This window comes from Orcinus orca, chromosome 15 (assembly GCF_937001465.1).
Source record: "Orcinus orca chromosome 15, mOrcOrc1.1, whole genome shotgun sequence".
Classification (NCBI taxonomy): Eukaryota; Metazoa; Chordata; class Mammalia; order Artiodactyla; family Delphinidae; genus Orcinus; species Orcinus orca.
Window position 1 is genome coordinate 42,564,267 of NC_064573.1, and position 15,256 is coordinate 42,579,522.

Here is a 15,256-nt window from a genome sequence, read left to right on the forward strand (position 1 = left end):
CGCTGCGGTGAACATTGGGATGCATGTATCCTTTCAAACCATGATTTCCTCTGGATGTATGCCCAGGAGTGGGATTGGTGGGTCATATGGTAGCTCCATTTTTAGTTTCTTAAGGAACCTCCATACTGTTCTCCATAGTGGCTGCACCAATTTACATTCCCACCAATGGTGCAGGAGGGTTCCCTTTTCTCCACACCCTTGCCAGCATTTATTGTTTGTAGACTTCTTGACGATGGCCATTCTGAGTGGTGTGAGGTGATACCTCATTGTAGTTTTGATTAGCATTTCTCTAATAATTAGTGATGTTGAGCATCTTTTCATGTGCCTCTTGGCCATCTATATATCTTCTTTGGGGAAATGTCTATTTATGTCTTCTGCCCATTTTTTGATTCGGTTGTTTTGGGGTTTTTTTATGTCAAGCCGCATGACCTGTTTGTAAAATTTAGAGACTAATCCCTTGTCACTCGCATTGTTTGCAAATATTTTCTCCCATTCTGTAGGTTGTTTTCTCATTTTGTTTATGGTTTCCTTTGCTGTGCAAAAGCTTTTGAGTTTAATTAGGCCCCAGTTGTTTATTTTTGTTTTTATTTCCAGTACTGTAGGAGGCGGATCATAAAAGATATTGCTGAGATTTATGTCAAAGAGTGTTCGGCCTATGTTTTCCTCTAAGAGTTTTGTAGTATCTGGTCTTACATTTAGGGCTTTAATCCATTTTGAGCTTATTTTTGTGTATGTTGTTAAAGGATGTTCTAATTTCATTTTTTTACATGTAGCTGTCCAATTTTCCCAGCACCATTTATTAAAGAGACCATCTTTCCTCCATTGTATAGCCTTGCTTTCTTTGTCATAGATTAATTGCCCATAGGTACATGGGTTTATTTCTGGGCTTTCCACCCTGTTCCATTAATCTGTATTTCTGTTTTTGTGCCTGTACAGTACTGTTTTGGTGACTGTAGCTTTGTAGTATAGACTGAAGTCAGGGAGCCTGATTCTTCCAGCTCCATTTTTCTGTCCCAAGATTGCTTTGGCTATCTGGGGTATTTTGTGTCTCCATACAAATTTTAAGATTTTTTTGTTTCAGTTCTGTGAAAAATGCCACTGGTAAATTGATAGGGATTGCATTGAATCTGTAGATTGCCTTGGGTGGTATGGCCATTTTAACAATATTGATTCTTCCAATCCAAGAACATGGTATATCTTTCCAACTGTTTGTATCATCTTCACTTTCTTTCATCAGTGTCTTATAGCTTCAGAGTACAGATCTTTTGCCTTCTTAGACAGGGATATCCTTAGGTATTTTATTCTTTTTGCTACAATGGTAAATGGGATTGTTTCTTTAATTTCTTTTTCTGATCTTTTGTTGTTAGTGTATAGAAATGCAACAGATTTATGTGTATTAATTTTGTATCCTGTAACTTTACCTAATTCAGTAATGAGCTCTATTAGTTTTCTGGTAGCATCTTTAGGATTTTTTATGTATAGTATCATGTCATCTGCAGACACTGACAGTTTTCCTTCTTCTTTTCCAATTCGGATTCCTTTTATTTTTTTATCCTTCTCTGATTGCCATAGCTAGGGACTTCCAAAACTATGTTGAATAAAAGTGGCGAGAGTGGACATCCTTGTCTTGTTCCTGATCCTTTCCCCATTGAGTATGATGCTAGCTCTAGGTTTATCATATGTGGCCTTTATTACGTTAAGGGATGTTCCCTCTATACCCAGTTTCTGGAGAGTTTTTATCATAAATGGGTGTTGAATTTTGTCAAAAGCTTTTCCTGCATCTATTGAGATGATCACATGGGTTTTTGGGGGGTTTTTTTTATTTTATTTTATTTATTTATTTTTATACAGCAGGTTCTTATTAGTCATCCATTTTATACACATCAATGTATACATGTAAATCCCAATCTCCCAATTCATCGCACCACCACCACCACCACCCCTGCTGCTTTCCCCCCCTTGGTGTCCATACGTTTGCTCTCTACATTTGTGTCTCTATTTCTGCCCTGCAAACCAGTTCATGTGTACCATTTTTCTAGGTTCCACATATATGCATTAATATACAATATTTGTTTTTCTCTTTCTGACTAACTTCACTCTGTATGACAGTCTCTAGATTCATCCACGTCTCTACAAATGACCTAATTTCGTTCCTTTTTATGGCTGAGTAATATTCCATTGTATATATGTACCACATCTTTTTTATCCATTCGTCTGTCGATGGGCATTTAGGTTGCGTCCATGACCTGGCTGTTGTAAATAGTGCACAAAAGAACATTGGGGTGCATGTGTGTCTTGTTCAATTATGGTTTTCTCTGGGTATATGCCCAGTAGTGGGATGGCTGGGTCATATGGTAATTCTATTTTTAGTTTTGTAAGGAACCTCCATACTGTTCTCCATAGTGGCTGTATCAATTTACATTCCCACCAACAGTGCAAGAGGGTTCCCTTTTCTCCACACCCTGTCCAGCATTTGTTGTTTGTAGATTTTCTGATGATGCCCACTCTAACTGGTGTGAGGTGATACCTCATTGTAGTTTTGATTTGCATTTCTCTAATAATTAGTGATGTTGAGCAGCTTTTCATATGCTTCTTGGCCATCTGTATGTCCTCTTTGGAGAAATGTCTATTTCGGTCTTCTGCCCATTTTTTGATTGGGTTGTTTGTTTTTTTTTAATACTGAGCTGCATGAGCTGTTTATATATTTTGGAGATTAATCCTTTGTCTGTTGACTCATTTGCAAATGTTTGCTCCCATTCTGAGGCTTCTCTTTTCGCCTTGTTTGTAGTTTGCTTTGCAAAAGCTTTGAAGTTTCATTAGGTCCCATTTGTTTATTTTTGTTTTTATTTCCATTACTCTAGTAGGTGGATCAAAAAGAATCTTGCTGTGATTTATGTCAAAGAGTGTTCTTCCTATGTTTTCCTCTAAGAGTTTTATAGTGTCTGGTCTTACATTTAGGTCTCTAATACATTTTGAGTTTATTTTTGTGTATGGTGTTAGGGCGTGTTCTAATTTCATTCTTTTACATGTAGCTGTCCAGTTTTCCCAGCAGTGCTTATTGAAGAGACTGTCTTTTCTCCATTGTATATCCTTGCCTCCTTTGTCATAGATTAGTTTACCATAGGTGTGTGGGTTTATCTCTGGGCTTTCTATCCTGTTCCATTGATCTATATTTCTGTTTTTGTGCCAGTACCATATTGTCCTGATTAGTGTACCTTTGTAGTATAGTCTGAAGTAAGGGAGTCTGATTCCTCCAGCTCTGGTTTTTTCCCTCAAGACTGCTTTGGCTATTCGGGGTCTTTTGTGTCTCCATACAAATTTTAAGATTTTTTGTTCTAGTTCTGTAAAAACTGCCATTGGTAATTTGATAGGGATTGCATTGAATCTGTAGATTGCTTTGGGTAGTATAGTCATTTTCACAATGTTGATTCTTCCAATCCAACAACATGGTATACCTCTCCATCTGTTGGTTTCATCTTTAAATTCTTTCACAGTGTCTTATAGTTCTGTGCATACAGGTCTTTTGTCTCCCTAGGTAGGTTTATTCCTAGGTATTTATTCTTTTTCTTGCAGTGGTAAATGGGACTGTTTCCTTCACTTCTTTCAGATTTTTCATCATTAGTGTATAGGAATGCAAGAGATTTCTGTGCATTAATTTTGTATCCTGCTACTTTACCAAACTCATTGATTAGCTCTAGTAGTTTTCTGGTGGCATCTTTAGGATTTTCTATGTATAGTATCATGTCATCTGCAAACAGTGACCGTTTTGCTTCTTCTTTTCCAATTTGTATTCCTTTTATTTCTTTTTCTTCTCTGATTGCATGGCTAGGACTTCCAAAACTATGTTGAATAATAGTGGCGAGAGTGGACATCCTTCTCTTGTTTCTGATCTTAGAGGAAATGCTTTCAGTTTTTCACCATTGAGAATGATGTTTGCTGTGGGTTTGTCATATATGGCCTTTATTATGTTGAGGGAGGTTCCCTCTGTGCCCACTTTCTGGAGAGTTTTTATCATAAATGGGTATCAAATTTTGTCAAAAGCTTTTTCTGCATCTATTGAGATGATCATATGGTTTTCCTCCTTCAATTTTTTAATATGGTGTACCACATCGATTGATTTGTGTATATTGAAGAATCTTTGCATCCCTGGGATAAATCCCACTTGATGATGGTATATGATCCTTTTAATGTGTTGTTGGATTCTGTTTGCTAGTATTTTGTTGAGGATTTTTGCATCTATATTCATCAGTGATATTGGTCTATAATTTTCTTTTTTTGTAGTGTCTTTGTCTGGTTTTGGTATCAGGGTGATGGTGGCCTCATAGAATGAGTCTGGGAGTATTCCTTCCTCTGCAGTTTTCTGGAAGAGTTTGAGAAGGATGGGTGTTAGCTCTTCTCTAAATGTTTGATAGAATTCACCTGTGAAGCCATGTGGACCAGAAGTTTTGTTTGTTGCAAGATTCTTAATCACAGTTTCAATTTCATTACTTGTGATTGGTCTGTTCATATTTTCTATTTCTTCCTGGTTCAGTCTTGGAAGGTTCTACCTTTCTAAGAATTTGTCCATTTCTTCCAAATTGTTCATTTTATTGGCATAGAGTTGCTGTAGTAGTCTCTTAGGATGCTTTGTATTTCTGTGGTGTCTGTTGTAACTACTCCTCTTTCATTTGTATTTTATTAATTGAGTCCTCTCCCTCTTTTTTTTGATGAGTCTGGCTAATAGTTTATCAACTTTGTTTATCTTCTCAAAGAACCAGCTTTTAGTTTCACTGATCTTTGCCACTGTTTTCTTCGTTTCTATTTATTTCTGCTCTGACCTTTATGATTTCTTTCCTTCTGCTAACTTTGGGTTTTGTTTCTTCTTCTTTCTCTAGTTCTTTAGGTGTAAGGTTAGATTGTTTATTTGAGATTTTTCTCGTTTCTTGATGTAGGCTTGTATTGCTATAAACTTCCCTCTTAGACTGCCTTTGCTGCATCCCATAGGTTTTGGATCATTGTGTTTTCATTGTCATTTATCCCTAGGTATTTCTTTATTTCCTCTGATTTCTTCAGTGATCTCTTGGTTATTTAGTAACATACTGTTCAGCCTCCATGTGTTTGTGTTTTTTACATTTTTTCCCAGTAATTGATTTCTAATCTCACAGCATTGTGGTCAGAAAAGATGCTTGATATGATTTCAATTTTCTTAAATTTACTGAAACTTAATTTGTGACCCAAGATGTGATCTATCCTGGAGAATGTTCCATGTGCACTAGAGAAGAAAGTGTAATCTGCTGTTTTTGGATGGAATGTCCTATAAATATCAATTAAATCTATCTGGCCTGTTGTGTCATTTAAAGCTTGTGTTTCCTTGTTAATTTTCTGTTTGGATGATCTGTCCATTGGTGTAAGTGAGGTGTTAGGAGTCCCCCACTATTATTGTCTTACTGTCGATTTCCTCTTTTATAGCTCTTAGCAGTTGCCTTATGTATTGAGGTGCTCCTATGTTGGGTGCATATATATTTATAATTGTTATATCTTCCTCTTGGATTGATCCCTTGATCATTATGTAATGTCCTTCCTTGTCTCTTGTAACATTCTTTCTTTTAAAGTCTATTTTATCTGATATGAGTATTGCTACTCCAGCTTTCTTTGGATTTCCATTTGCATGGAATATCTTTTTCCATCCCCTCACTCTCAGTCTGTATGTGTCCCTAGGTCTGAAGTGGGTCTCTTATAGACAGCATATATATGGGTCTTGTTTTTGTATCCATTCAGCAAGCCTGTGTCTTTTGGTTGGAGCATTTAATCCATTCACGTTTAAAGTAATTATCGATATGTATGTTCCTATGACCATTTTCTTAATTGTTTGGGGTTTGTTTTTGTAGGTCCTTTTCTTCTCTTGTGTTTCCCACTTACAGAAGTTCCTTTAGCATTTGTTGTAGAGCTGGTTTGGTGGTGCTGAATTCTCTTAGCTTTTGCTTGTCTGTAAAGCTTTTGATTTCTCCATCAAATCTGAATGAGATCCTTTCCAGGTAGAGTACTCTTGGTTGTAGGTTCTTCCCTTTCATCACTTTAAGTATATCATGCCACTCCCTTCTGGCTTGTAGAGCTTTTGCTGAGAAATCAGCTCTTAACCTTATGGGAGTTCCCTTGTATGTTATTTGTCATTTTTCTCTGCTGCTTTCAATAATTTTTCTTTGCCTTTAATTTTTGCCAATTTGATTACTATGTGTCTTGGTGTGTTTCTCCTTGGTTTTATCCTGTATGGGACTCTCTGCACTTCCTGGACTTGGGTGGCTATTTCCTTTCCCATGTTAGGGAAATTTTCAACTATAATCTCTTCAAATATTTTCTCGGGTCCTTTCTCTCTCTTCTCCTTCTGGGACCCCTATAATGCGAATGTTGTTGTGTTTAATGTTGTCCCAGAGGTCTCTTAAGCTGTCTTCATTTCTTTTCATTCTTTTATCTTTATTCTGTTCTGCAGCAGTGTATTCCACCATTCTGTCTTCCAGGTCACTTACCCGTTCTTCTGCCTCAGTTATTCTGCTATTGATTCCTTCTAGTGTATTTTTCATTTCAGTTCTTGCATTGTTCATCTCCGTTTCTTTGTTCTTTAATTCTTCTAGATCTTTGTTAACCATTTCTTGCATCTTCTCAATCTTTGCCTCCATTCTTTTTCCGGGGTCCTGAATCATCTTCACTATCATTATTCTGATTTCTTTTTCTGGAAGGTTGCCTATCTCCACTTCATTAAGTTGTCTTTCTGGGGTTTTATCTTGTTCCTTCATCTGGTACATAGCCCTCTGCCTTTTCATCTTGTCTATCTTCCTGTGAATGTGGTTTTTGTTCCACAGGCTGCAGGATTGTAGTTCTTGCTTCTCCTGTCTGCCCTCTGGTGGATGAGGCTGTCTAAGAGGCTTGTGCAAGTTTCCTGATGGGAGAGACTGGTGGTGGGTACAGCTGGCTTTTGCTTTGGTGGGCAGAGCTCAGTAAAACTTTAATCCACTTGTCTGCTGATGGGTGGGGCTGGGTTCCCTCCCTGTTGGTTGTTTGGCCTGAGGCGACCCAACACTGCAGCCTACCCGGGCTCTTTAGTGGGGCTAATGGCAGACTCTGGGAGGGCTCATGCCAAGGAGTACTTCCCAGAATTTCTGTGCCAGTGTCCTTGTCCTCACAGTAACACGCAGCTGCCCCCAACATCTGCAGGAGACCCTCCAACACTAGCAGGTAGGTCTGTTTCAGTCTCCTATGGGTCACTGCTCCTTCCCCTGGGTCACGATGAGCACAGTACTTTGTGTGTGCCTTCCAAGAGTGGAGTCTCTGTTTCCCCCAGTCCTGTCAAAGTCCTGCAATCAAATCCTGCTTGCCTTCAAAGTCTGATTTCTCTAGGAATTCCTCCTCCCATTGCCGGACCCCCAGATTGGGAAGCCTGACGTGGGGCTCAGAATTTTCACTCCAATGGGTGGACTTCTGTGGTATAAGTGTTCTCCAGTCTGTGAGTCACCCACCCAGCATTAATGGGATTTGATTTTATTGTGTTTGTGCCCCTCCTACCGCCTCATTGTGGCTTCTCCTTTGTCTTTGGATCACATGGGTTTTAATCTTCAGTTTGTTGATGTTCTGTATCACACTGATTGATTATCGGATATTGAAAAATTCTTGCATCCCTGGGATAAATCCCACTTGATCATGGTGTGTGATCCTTTTAAAGTATTGTTGGAAACCACCCAATTAAAAAATGAGTGGAAGATCTAAATAGACATTTCACCAAAGGCATACACATGACCAAGAGGCACATGAGAAGATGCTCAACATCACTAATTATTAGAGAAATGCAAATCAAAACTACAATGAGGTATCACCTCACACCTGACAGAATGGCCATTTTCCAAAAAATGAAACAATAAATGCTGGAAAGGGTGTAGTGAAAGGGAACCCTCCTGCACTGTTGGTGGGAATGTAAATTGATACAACCACTATGGAGAACAGTATGGTGGTTCCTTAAAAAACTAAAAAATTGAACTACCACATGACCCAGCAATCCCACTACTCGGCACATACCCTGAGAAAACCGTAATTCAAAAAGAGGCATGTACCACAGTGTTCATTGCAGCTCTATTTACAACAGCCAGGACATGGAAGCAACCTAAATGGCCATCGACAGATGAATGGATAAAGATGTGGCACATGTATACAATGCAATATTACTCAGCCATAAAAAGAAATGAAATTGAGTTATTTGTAGTGAGGTGGATGGACCTAGAGTCTGTCATAGAGAGTGAAGGAAGTCAGAAAGAGACAAACAAATACCATATGCTAACACATATATATGGAATCTAAAAAAAAATGGTACTGATGAACCTAGGGGCGGGGCAGGAATAAAGATGTAGACATAGAAAATGGACTTGAGGACATGAGGGAGGGGGAAGCTGCGGTGAAGTGAGAGTAACATCAACATATATACACTACCAAATGTAAAATAGATAGCTAGTGGGAAGCAACAGCATAGCACGGGGAGATCAGCTTGGTGCTTTGCAATGACCTAGAGGGGTGGGATAGAGAGGGTGGGAGGGAGGTTCAAGAGGGAGGGAATATGGGGATATATGTATGCACATGGCTGATTCACTTTGTTGTACAACAGAAACTAAAATAGCATTGTGAAGCAATTATACTCCAATAAAGATGTATTAAAAAAAAAAACTTTAGTTCTGAAAGCCTTCCAAAAAAAAAAAAAAGTATTGTTGGATTTAGTTAGCTAGTATTTTGCTGAGTGTTTTTGCGACTGTTCATCAGTGATACTGGCCTGTAATTTTCTTTTTTTGTGGTATCTTTTTCTGGTTTTGGTATCAGGGTGATAGTGGCCTCACAGAATGAGTTGGGAGTGTTCCTTCCTCTGCAGTTTTTTGTAATACTTTCAGAAAGATAGGTGTTCTCTGAATGTTTGATAGAATTTACCTGTGACGTCATCTGGTCCTGGACTTTCGTTTGTTGGGAGTTCTTTAATCACAGTTTCAATTTGAGTACTTGTGATTGGTTTGTTCATGTTTTCTATTTCTTCCTGGTTCAGTCTTGGGAGATTGTACCTTTCAAAGAATTTGTCCATTTCTTGCAGGTTGTCCATTTTATTGGCATATATGGTAGTCTTTCATGATCCTTTGTGGTGTCAGTTGTGACTTCTCCTTTGTCATATCTAATTTTATTGATTTGAGTCCTCTCCCCTTTTTTCTTGATGAGTGTGGCTAAAGGTTTATCAGTTTTGTTTATCTTTTCAAAGAACCAGCTTTTAGTTTCATTGATCTTTTCTGCTTTTTCTTCATCCTTATTTCTGCTCTGATCTTTATGATTTCTTTCCATCTACTAACTTTGGGTTTTGTTTGTTCTTATTTTTCTAGTTGCTTTAGGTGTAAGGTTAGATTATTTATTTGAGATTTTTCTTGTTTCCTGAGGTAAGATTATATTGTACTAAACTTCCCTCTCAGAACTGCTTTTGCTGAGTCCCATAGGTTTTGGATCGTCACGCTTTTGTTTTCATTTGTCTTTAGGTATTTTTTGATTTCCTCTTTAATTTCTTCAGTGATCCATTGGTTGTTTAGGAGCATATTGTTTAGCCTACATCTGTTTGTGTTTTTACAGTCTTTTTCTTGTAGTTGATTTCTAATCTCAGTGTTGTGATCGTAAAAGATGCTTAATATGATTTCAATTTTCTTAAATTTACTCACTTTGTGGCCCAGCATGTGATTAGTCCTGGAGAATGTTCCACGTGCACTTGAGAAGAATTTGTATTCTGCTGGTTTTGGATGGAATGCTCTATAAATATCAATTAAGTCCATCTAGTCTAATGTGTCATTTAAGGCCTGTGTTTCCTGATTGACCTTCTGTCTGGATGATCTGTCCATTGATGAAAGTAGGGTGTTAAAATCCTCCACTATGTATTACTGTCGATTACTCCTTTTATGGCTGTTAATATTTGCCTTATATATTGAGGTGCTCCTATGTTGGGTGCATATATATTTACAGTTGTTATATCTTCTTGGATTGATTCCCTTGACCATTATGTAGTGTCCTCCTCTGTCTCTTATAACAGTCTTTATTTTAAAGTCTGTTTTGTCTGATATGAGTATTGCTACTCCAGCTTTCTTTTGATTTCCATTTGTATGGAATACCTTTTTCCATCCCATCACTTTCAGTCTGTGTGTGTCCCTAGATCTGAAGTGCGTCTCTTGTATACACCATATATACGGGTCTTGTTTTTGTATCCATTTAGCCAGTCTGTGTCTTTTGGTTGGAGCATTTAATCCATTTACATTTAAGGTAATTATCAATATGTATGTTCTTATTGCCATTTTGTTAATTGTTTTTGATTTGTTTTTATAGGTGTTTTTTCTTCCCTTCCTCTTTTGTTCTCTTGTGATTTGACGACTAACTTTAGTGTTGTGTTTGGAGTCCTTATTCTTTTTTGTGTGTGTATCTATTGTAGATTTTTGGTTTGCTGTTACCATGAGTTTTTTGTTATAGCAGACTATATATAAACAAGATTGTTTTAAGTTGCTGGTCTTTTAATTTCAAATGCATTTCTAATATCCTGCATTATGCTCTCCTCTTCTCATGATTGCTGGGTTTTTTAAATATTTATTTATTAGCTTGGTTGCTCTGGGTCTTTGTTGGAGCAGTGGGCTCCTTACTTGCAGCTCACAGGATCCTTAGTTGCGGCTTGTGGGCTTCTTTGCTGCAGCACAAGGGCTCCTTAGTTGTGGCATGCAAACTCTTAGTTGCAGTACGCATGTGGGATCTAGTTCCCTGACCAGAGATCGAACTCGGCCCCCTGCATTGAGAGCATGGAGTCTTATCCACTGCGCCACCAGGGAAGTCCCCCATGATTGCTGGTTTTGATATCATATTTGTGTGTGGATGATTTCCTACCTTTACTTTATGTTTGCCTTTACCATTGAGCTTTTCCATTCATAATTTTCTTATTTGTAGTTGTGGCCTTTTCTGCCTAGAGAAGTTCTTTTAGCATTTGTTGCAAAGCTGGTCTGGTGGTGCTGAATTTGAATTCTCTTAGCTTTCTCTTGTCTGTAAAGCTTTTGATTTCTCTGTCAAATCTGAATGAGAACCTTGCTGGGTAGAGTATTCTTGGTTGTAGTTTCTTCCTTTTCATTACTTTAAATATATCATGCCTCTCCCTTCTGGCCTGCAGAGTTTCTGCTGAGAAATCAGCTGATAACCTTATGGGAGTTCTCTTCTATGTTATTTGTTGCTTTTAGTATTTTTTCTTTGTCTTTAATTTTTGTCAATTTGATTATTGTGTGTCTCAGCATGTTCCTCCTTGGGTTTATCCTGCCTGGGACTCTCAGCACTTCCTCTACCTGGGTGGACTGTTTCCTTTCCCACGTTAGGGAAGTTTTCAGCTATTATCTCTTCAAATATTTTCTCAGGTATTTTTTCTCTCTCTTCTCCTTCTGGGACCTCTATAATTCAAATATTGGTACGTTTAATGTTGTCTGAGAGGTCTCTTTGGCTGTCCTCATTTCTTTTCATTTTTTTTTCTTTATTCTGTTCTGCAGCAGTGATTTCCACCATTCTGTCTTCCAGCTCACTTATCCATTCTTCTGCCTCAGTTACTCTGCTAATGATTGCTTCCAGTGTATTTTTCATTTCAGTTTTTGGGTTGTTCATCTCTGTTTGTTTGGTCTTTAGTTCTTCTAGGTCTTTGTTAAACATCTCTTCTGTCTTCTCAATCTGTGCCTCCATTCTTTTTCTGAGATCTTGGATCATCTTTACTATCATTGCTCTAAATTCTTTTTTGGGTAGATTGCCTATCTCCACTTCACTTAGTTGTTCTCTAGGGTTTTATCTTGTTCCTTCATCTGGGACATACTCCTCTGCCATCTCATTTTGTCTAACTTTCTATGATTGTGGTTTCCTTACCGCAGGCTGCAGGGTTGTAGTTCTTCTGCTGTCTGCCCCCTGGTGGATGAGGCTGTCTAAGAGTCTTGTGCAGGCTTCCTGGTGGGAGGGACTGGTTCCTCCCCACTGGTGGGTGCAGCTGGGTCTTGTTTGTCTGTTGGGCAGGGCTGTGTCAAGGGGCATGTTTAGTGGGCAGCTGTATGCTCAGGAAGACTTTAAGCAGCCTGTCTCTTGATGGATGGGGCTGTGTTCCCTCCCTGTTGATTGTTTGGCCTGAGGTGTCCCAGCACTAGAGCCTACAGGTTGTTGAGTGGGTCCAGGTCTTGGAGAGAAAATGGCCACCTCCTCTAGGGCTCACACCAATTAGTACTCCCCAGAACTACTGCCACCAGTGTCTTTGTTGCCGCAGTGAGCCAAAGCTGCCCCCATTGCTGCAGGAGACCCTCCACAGCAGATAGATTTGGCCCAGGCTCTTATGAGGTCACTGCTTTTTTTCCTGGGTCCTGATGCACATGAGACTTTGTGTGCACCCTCCAAGAGTGGAGTCTCTGTTTCCCCCAATCCTGTGGAATTCCTGAGATCAAACCCCGCTGGCCTTCAAAGCCAGATTCTTTAGGGGCTCCTCCTCCTGTTGCCAGACCCACAGGCTGGGGAGCCTGACATGGGGCTCAGAACTTTCACTCCTGTGGGAGAACTTCTGTGGTACAATTATTTTCCAGTTTGTGGGTCGCCCACCCAGCAGGTATGGGATTTGATTTTATTGCAGTTGTGCCCCCTCCTACCATCTCATTGTGGCTTCTTCTTTGTCTTTGGATGTAGAATGTCTTTTCTGATAGATTCCAGTGGTTTGTTTTTTTGTCGATGGTTGTTCATCAGTTGTGATTTTGCTGTTTTTGTAAGAAGTGAGCTCACATCTTCTACTCCGCCGTCTTATCTCTGTCTTTCCGTTTATATAAAATTGTTAACAGGTTATCTTTAGTGGTCAAGTTGTGTAGAAATTGTTCATTTTTATATCTGTATTTTCTAATATTTCTTCCAATGACTATGAATAGTTTTCATAATAAATAGAAGAATGGGGAGAAAGAAGACATTTTTTAAATCCTTTGTCCCAATTTTAGAACATTTAATAAAATTAGCAAATTTTTAAAGGTAAAAAATTAGAATTTTAATAGTTTAAAAAGAATTTTCTACAGTGATATTCATGAAAGCATTTTTATAACTGAAAAAGATACAACGATAATACTAATGTCCCAAAATAATTGTCCATATGGTAGAATACATAGGAGAAGAAACTAGAAGGATGTTTATCAAACCATTAACCATGGCTGTATCTGCATCAGGTTCATGGGTGTTATTTTTTGGGTGTTTTTCTTCTGTATTTCCCAAAATGTTACAAATGAATACAGGGTACCTTCTTCTTCAGAAAAAAAAATGCTTTTAAAAGTCTAAACTAACATCATCTTGTTATTGTTAACCACATAAATATTACAGGAGAAATGGATTGTCTAAATTTAGTATTAAATAAAACAGCATTTTCCTTTGTGTATGCATGTGTGTCTTAACAGCATGTTCACTACTTCTCTGTGTGAATAAACTAAAGACAACTACCCTAAAATTTGATTTATCCTATTGTAGGTTGCTTCAGGTGAATGCAATGAAGACACCGAAGTTTACAACATCACCCTTTGTACGGGAGATGAACTCACTCTCATGGGCCAGGCAGAAATCCTTTATGCAAAGACTTTCAAGGAGAAGTCACGACTCAACACCATCTTCAAAAAGATCGGGAAGCTCAATTCCATCAGCAAGCTGGGGAAAGGCAAAATGCCGTGCCTGATTTGCATGAATCACCGGACCAACGAGAGCATCAGCCTCCCATTCCAGTGCAAGGGCAGGTTCAGCACCCGAAGCCCTCTGGAGCTTCAGATGCAGGAGGGCGAGCACACCATCCGCAACATTGTGGAGAAAACCAGACTTCCCGTGAACGTGACCGTGCCCAGCCCTCCGCCGAGGAACCCGTATGACCTCCACTTCATCCGGGAGGGGCACCGCTACAAGTTTGTGAACATCCAGACCAAGACAGTGGTGGTTTGCTGTGTGCTGCGGAACAACAAGATCCTCCCCATGCACTTCCCTTTGCACTTGACTGTCCCCAAGTTTAGCCTCCCAGAACACCTGGTGAAGGGGGAAGTATGGCCTGAAACCCTGGTCCATCACTGGCTGGGTATCTGCCAAGAACAGTTCGACATCGATGAGTATTCACGGGCGGTCCGCGATGTGAAGACCGACTGGAATGAGGACTGTAAGAGCCCCAAGAAGGGCCGGTGCACTGGCCACAACCACGTTCCCAATTCCCTTAGCTACGCTCGCGATGAGCTCACCCAGTCCTTCCACCGGCTCTCCGTCTGTGTGTATGGCAACAATCTCCATGGCAACAGTGAGGTGAACCTCCACGGCTGCAGGGACCTGGGGGGAGAGTGGGCCCCCTTTCCTCATGACATCCTGCCCTATCAGGACTCGGGTGATAGTGGGAGCGACTACCTTTTCCCAGAAGCTAGTGAAGAATCAGTGGGCATCACAGGGAAGTCAGAACTTCCTTATGAAGAGCTGTGGCTGGAAGAAGGCAAGCCCAGCCATCCGCCTCTCACTCGCTCCCTGAGCGAGAAGAGCAGATGTGATCAGTTTCGAGGTTCTGTCCGGTCCAAATGTGCACCTTCTCCCCTTCCTGTCCCCGGAACTCTGGGAGCAGCAATGAAGTCTTCAGAGATTGCCCTACCTCCACCTCCAGTGCCTCCCAAATCTGAAGCCGTAAGTCCTTTCTGGTTTTGGGTGATGTGCTGGTCCTTCTATCTCTCTGCTCAGTCATCTGCTAATTTATTTTCTTTCTTAAAGAAAACTCCCCAATGGAAGATTATCAGAATGAGCAATTTGCTTAATTTGGAGTGAAATAGAAATATTTGCTGGATTATTTTTACCATTTGGGAGTTAGAGTTTTACTCTACATTTGATGAGAAATTCTTGGAGAGTTTTTATTAGGAGAGGTTTAAACATGCTGCCTAGAGAACGGATAACAGCGAGGGGAGAGCAGAAGGCGGAGACCAGATAAGAGGGATGAATATGGTAACAGGTATGAAATGATGACACCCTGAACCACAGCAGTTGGTAGCAGCAGATGGCAGGGAGAAACGAGCTGCTTCGGATCATGTTTCAGAGGTGGAACCAACAGTATTTACTGATTAAATTGGATGTGGGTAGTGAAGGAAAGAGAGAAATCAGGAGAAACTCCTAGATTTGTAGCCTGAGCAGCAGAGTGGATTACTAGTGCCACTTACCGCTGATGCGGACTGAAGGAGGCGTGGATTTATTT

General features: G+C 39.8%; 1 protein-coding gene across 5 annotated transcripts in view; it reads left to right on the forward strand.

The window, feature by feature from the left end:
* GAREM1 (GRB2 associated regulator of MAPK1 subtype 1) overlaps positions 1 to 15,256 on the forward strand; it is a 208,884-nt gene that overhangs the window by 167,895 nt on the left and 25,733 nt on the right. For all 5 annotated transcript variants that reach the window (XM_033435234.2, XM_012534444.3, XM_004273712.3 and 2 more), the window contains one exon: positions 13,525 to 14,697. In XM_033435234.2, the coding sequence (XP_033291125.1) occupies positions 13,525 to 14,697 (1,173 nt within the window). The remainder of the gene's footprint in view (positions 1 to 13,524; positions 14,698 to 15,256) is intronic.